Below are 6000 nucleotides of genomic sequence, written 5' to 3' on the forward strand. Positions count from 1 at the left end.
GCTCTAACCATTCACAAATATATAGTCGATAAGAACAGACAGGAGCTAGTCTAGAAAAAGTAGAATCCTTGGAACAGGTGTAATTTCCCGTTTGGCTTCAGAAATGTTTCACCTCATAGATCTACTCCTGCTGCACTGTACCACTTGGTAGTGGAGCCATTGACTTGGTGGATTTTGTGGCTCAATTGTTGCACAGTATTTTCAATACCATGATTTCGAATGTGAAATCCTACAGCTGGTGGGAACTGTTACACAGCTCGATCCCTCCACTCTTTAGCCATCTAGCATGGTTTTCCAGCATCCTTTCTGTTACCTTGTAGCACTGTCATTCAGGGCTGACAGTCTCCTCCAGACTTCTTGGTTTTTACTTTGTTCAGAGCTGCTGAGACAGTTCTACTGCTTTTCTCTGTCTTCTGAGGACAATTCTTTAATGTTACTAGAGTTGAGATAAAATTTAACAAAATTAATTTAAAATTCAAAGTAAATAATCTCTGACTTCGGTATTAGAAATGTGAAAAATATATTGCCATGTACAACAGCTATGTTAACGTGTATGTTTTGTGTAGCTTAGGAAAAAAAATCAGATTTTCTTCAGGAAAAAAATGAAAAAATATTGTTTCCTTAGTTGTTTATATTTATTATTTGTGAAATAAACACAATTTTAGGTTTTGTCTGATTTGTTCTGATTTGTGCCTTTTGATGTGAAAATAAATGCAGAGATGGCTTAAATTTCTATTCAAATAAATAATTGAATTTCTGTACTTGCAGAACTTACTAAACCTGTTTTACCTTCAGAATCTGCTGTTCCTCTGAAACAGTGGAAATTTTAAGTGGAAGATAAAATCAGTAGATCTGAAGTAAGAATGTACTGGTGGAATAATTTCTATGGTAGATTTTTAGCTATTTAGATTTCAGTGCTTGGCTTCCTTTTTGTTACAGTTATTGGCTTTTTTACTTAATTTGAAATGCTGGCATGGAATAATTCATGTGATTAATAAATTTCATTTAGTTAACAGTGGAATAAAGAATCAAGGGAAAACCACCATGCCAACCCTATAAACAAATTTAATTTTTCTTGTTTAATTTTGTGTTGGCTGTTAGACTCAAGAGTAGGTTAGCTGTATAGTATGTGTTGGGTTTGTCAGATGTTTTTGAGAGCTTCACTGAACACATCTGACTTTTCTAGTACAAACCCCGGTCTTTTTCACTTTCAAAAGCTATTTACAGCCTGTATTTTCCTAAGATACTTCATGTTGATCACTGTGAAATAGAACAAAAAAAGAGAAAACCCGAAATGTATCTAAATAAGAGGAGAGGTTTTAAGGAAGTGACAAGTACATGCAAAATGAAGAGGAGATATGCAGTGCCTGAAACAGTTTTATAACGCTCTATTCAATGGAGCTTTATGAGGCTACTTTGTCTTTTTAATATTGATTCAGTTGAAATATGCTTGAGTCTGGTAAGAAGAAAATTAATTCAGGCTATAGAATGAGTTCGAATAGATTACCTTCAGGTAATTTAAAACTATGTATTTGTATTGCTTGGATCACATTAATGATTTCCTTATGAAGATCAGTGTTGAAGCTTCACTAAGACAACAAGTCAGATGTTATTTGTTTTCAGTGTACCCTGGTGGGTTTAAGCATTTCTTTGTTATTTAACACACTCTTTGGCTACTGCATTTCAGAGAAGATGAGTTTTATTGGTCTTTTTGAAGTCTGAAAACTCAGTTAAAAGATTTTTTTTAGGTCTGCAGAGTAATTCTGGTTGAAGGGCTGTAATTTAATTGAAATAAGCAGGCGTGAATAACAACATATTAATCAAGAAAGAGTTATTCACACTGAATTACTAATTGAAAGATTGACTTTAAAAGATGCTGACAGTTTTCTTCTTAGTAAGGTACTTATGCAATGTTTTGACTTTAAGCCTGTGAGTAATCCCTCTGAAATGATACAAGACCTCTTACCAAATTCTTTGTCTGGGGCTGTATGTTATTTTGTGGGGAGAAGATGGTTTGCAGCATATATTAATTCAGTTTATGTAACAGGATATCAGTGCATTTATCTTACTGAAAACATAAGTGTTGGAAAATATGTAATGGAGTAAGGATCGGACTTCTGCCTGTCAAAGTATTTGGTCTGGGAGTCCTAAAATGCTTAGACATGTTTAGAATACTATCTGTCTACTGTGACCAAGTAGTCTGCTTGCATGCTTCCTACATGTAATGTGTGTGCATCTATCATTAAGCTATTCAGTGGTGGAATGGGAGAACCTAAAAATATCAGAGTGATGGTTTTCATCATGCAGTAAAGTAAGCAAAAGTCTTTCCATGAGTTTGAATAGAGTATATCACAGTGGCTTGTTAAACTCAAATGGGCTTTTTGGGGAATTGCTATAGTGTTAGTAGCAATGGTAATGATTCAGAATATATTGAACAGGTGTTGGATTTGTAATATCTTTCAGTAATTTGATACAGACTAAATAAATTGAAAGGCAGAACATGCTGCTTAACTGAATCCTTGAAATAACAACCGTGAACAGGCATATCTTACCTCTGGATATATTTTTTTGTTCTGCTTGCTTGCTTCCGAATTTTCTTTGCTGCATTGAATTTATAGATGTCTTCATTAACTGTAGTGTTTCTCTTGCACAGCAGAGCAATAGTATGGCAAGTGAATCTAACAGGGTTTTGAAAATCTGCAGACGTTATAGCTGATCAGGCTATGAATTAAATATATCTTGTCCTTGGAAGCTTTCAAAAATCATGCTAGTTTGTGTTAAAGAAACTGAATCTGGCAGTAGGTGTACTACTCAGCTAGCTGGACATCATTGAAACGCCCACCTGTCTTGTCACCTCAATGAATTAATGATAATTTTGTATAAACAGTTCTTAGGAATGATGTAGAGGAAAAGTGTTCCTGGTAATACTCATTGAGCCTAATCAGATTTATATAATGCTGAATTTGGCATGTTATTGTGAAAGCGCTTGCCAGAAAAACTGTGGTTTGTACCTTGATTCTTCACACTGTCAAGAAACAGCTTAAAAATCATTAAAGTTGATATCAAATTAATGCATCTGCAGTGCTGCCAGATTTCTACACATCCTCCTGAGTATTGGTGTGTAGAAATCAATGGTATGGTATATTCTCTAGAGTGTATATATAATGTATTAAATTGGAAGGGGGGGTGGGGGGGAATTTTTGCTCATAGAGGCTGTATTGTTAGCTATTTCTTTATAAAACTGCCTGCATCGAAGAGATTCTCCAGAAAAACTTCCATAGCACCTTACTTCCTACATGTGAAGACCAATTACGAAAGGATAACTTGCCTACTGTTTATGAACTTGGAAAAATGCTTTGATTATGCCTTTGGGTACCTCTCTGGACTGCTATCTACTTTAGGATAAAATGGGTAGTGTGGAAATGATTCAGCTCACTTGGAACTGGGGAGGTTTTGAGGTGCCCAATGCAGTTAGTTACACATGGTCTGTGCAACTAGATTTTCCAAATGGCTTAGAACAAGAATATGCAAAGTATCTGAATTACAGTACTCACAGAATGCTATTTTCAGGATTGCCAAAACCCATAAGTGAACACGTAAATGTTTATCATCATTTACTGTGATAGTAATCCAAAGCACTGGCTCAGTTATGCATGCTATTATTTTATTTTATTTTTTTCCTGGGCAGCATGCAATGGGACTTTTGGGTGGCTAACCATGGAATGATACTAATGGCTCTCTTTTTTTCTTTTCTTCTCTTCATATCCCATTCTTTTCCATACTTTTTTGTCCATATTCTCCCTTTTTCTCTGTTGTGTTTGCCTTACATGATTTTGACACTCTTCCCTTCTGCAGTGTGACCAAGATCAGTGCATTCAGAGCACTAAATTCGTTTTGCAGGCTGCTGCCACCCCCCTACTACAGAGTGAGCCAAGCATAACTAGTGAAGAGCTACCTTTACCAGGAAAGACTTCTATCAGTGGGCCTTGTGCAAGTCTAACTCTAGGGCAACCAACACCACCATCTTCTATGCCAAATCTCACATCAGATACAGGTTTGACAGACATGATACCATTAAAAGAGGAACACGAAGGTCATCAGTTTCTCACTCCTGAAGAAGCTCCATCACCCCCTGGGATGCTGCCAAGTGGAAGTCCTATTGCACACAGCCATACAATGCACGTCCTGAGTCTAGCCAGCCAGGATTCATTGCATGAAGACTCAGTACGTGGTCTCGTGAAGCTTAGCTCAGTTTGAACAGCTTTTTTGAATATTGCACCATTTCTTGGTGGCTATATAAATATCTTCTTAACAGGAATGACGCTGCAGTACCACTGTAAGACTTCATAACATGCCTACAATGGAAACTTTATTGCCTAATGGAGTGTACTAAAAAGACAAGTTATTTTTTTCAGTGGAGCTATGGCATTTTTTTTTTATCAGGTGGTTAATGGTTGTGCTATGATGGTGGCTGCATTTTATTTTTAAACAGAACCAGAAGTGGTCAATAATCTTGTTTCCTGAAGCTTGGGTACAGCAAGTTGGAAGTCAGCCTGTAACAAACACCATATACAGTATAAAAGAGAGAGATTCTTGGGTGCAAGTGTCATGCTCTGTGTTCTATGCTCTTGTAATACACACTTGTTAAGGCTTACCACACTTGTGGCCAGAATGATCTGCACTTACATGTTATGCTACTAATATTTGAGATAGAAAATTACCATTCCATTTGTTAATAAAAGAAAAAAAAAGACTGCAGATAAGGATTTGCATGCCACGCTACAGTATGTGTTACAGTGGTGTTGGTATTAAGAGAAAGTGCTGCTTTTTTTATTTGTGACTTTCAAGTGCTGTTTCACTTAAAGACAGTGCAACAAAGGAATTAATGGACTACATGAATTTTCTTTTTTCAATTTATGAAAGTTTATTTTAAATTAATCAGTGGTGCCTAGAAGATGGAGAATTACTGATTTGATCATGTTGCATATCATTTAACCCTCTGTTTAAGTGTTTAGAGTGAGGTATTGTGTTGTGCCATACCACGGAATTCTTCCACTCCCTAATGTGATACAATTACCTGTGGACCTCCAATAAAATGACATCCTCTATTTCATGGACATGTGTACAGTTATCCTTGCACAATTTTCCTGGGGAAAGAGGGGAAAATAATGACTTGTTGATATAATTTGTAAAATTTGACTGGAATATGTTTACATAATGAAACCAGAGCTATGAAGGAAGAGCTGGTTACGATTAGGATTGCTTCAGCGTCGCTTAGGGTTTTGTTTGCAATGTGTATTTGTTCCCATAAGTCTTTATTTAGAAGCAGTAGAGCTAGCCACTGCTTGGACTGTAATTTTATGTTCCTTATCTTATGGTTAAGGGTGAGGGGCTTAAGATTCAAGATACAGACAGACAGCTGTATGGACAGTGAAGTAATCTTAAATGGCTAACAATAGACTGTAGCTGCCCCCAGCCATCATACTTCATTTGTATTTGTCCTTTATTTTAAATAGAAATCTTGATTTCATAGAATTATTCTGTGCTTTTCTGTGCTGTTTTGTTTAATTAAAGCACAATATTTTGTTAAAGCACAATATTTAATTCATTGAAAAATATTTTTCCTTCAATATTTTAAGTAGAAATCTTGATTTCATAGAATTCCTCTGCTCTTTTTTTGTTTTGTTTTTGTTTGTTTTGTTTTTAATTAAAGCACAATAGAAAGATTAACAATATTTTTATAATTATTTTTTTGTGGCAGCTGAAGAGAACCTTACTTAAACTGAGAAAGTTTAATAGCTTTAATACTGTATTATTTACCATGGTTTTCAGGATCTGGAACCTAGATCCTTCTTTTCTCAGGACAAACTAAATGCAGAATGTGCTTTATCTGATGCTTCTACTGCATGAAAGCATTCACCATTTAATCAATGTAACAGTTCTGTGTTATTTACCATGGTCATTCACTGACACCAAGCTAAAAAGTCTCTTGTTTTTACT

General features: G+C 35.6%; 1 protein-coding gene across 6 annotated transcripts in view; it reads left to right on the top strand.

Annotated features, from left to right (window-relative positions):
• The window catches only part of ZDHHC14 (zinc finger DHHC-type palmitoyltransferase 14), a 124409-nt gene extending 119292 nt beyond the window's left edge, over nt 1-5117 (top strand). For 4 of the 6 annotated variants that reach the window (XM_062640902.1, XM_062640896.1, XM_062640900.1 and 1 more), the window contains one exon: nt 3856-5117. In XM_062640902.1, the coding sequence (XP_062496886.1) occupies nt 3856-4257 (402 nt within the window). In that variant the 3' untranslated portion in view covers nt 4258-5117. The remainder of the gene's footprint in view (nt 1-3855) is intronic. The other 2 variants (XM_062640898.1, XM_062640899.1) reach the window with 1 other exon arrangement.
• Nucleotides 5118-6000: the final 883 nt, after the last annotated feature.

Source organism: Pezoporus occidentalis, unplaced genomic scaffold, assembly GCF_034315485.1.
Source record: "Pezoporus occidentalis ecotype Australia unplaced genomic scaffold, CSIRO_AGI_Poc_V1 ctg67, whole genome shotgun sequence".
Lineage (NCBI taxonomy): Eukaryota > Metazoa > Chordata > Aves > Psittaciformes > Psittacidae > Pezoporus > Pezoporus occidentalis.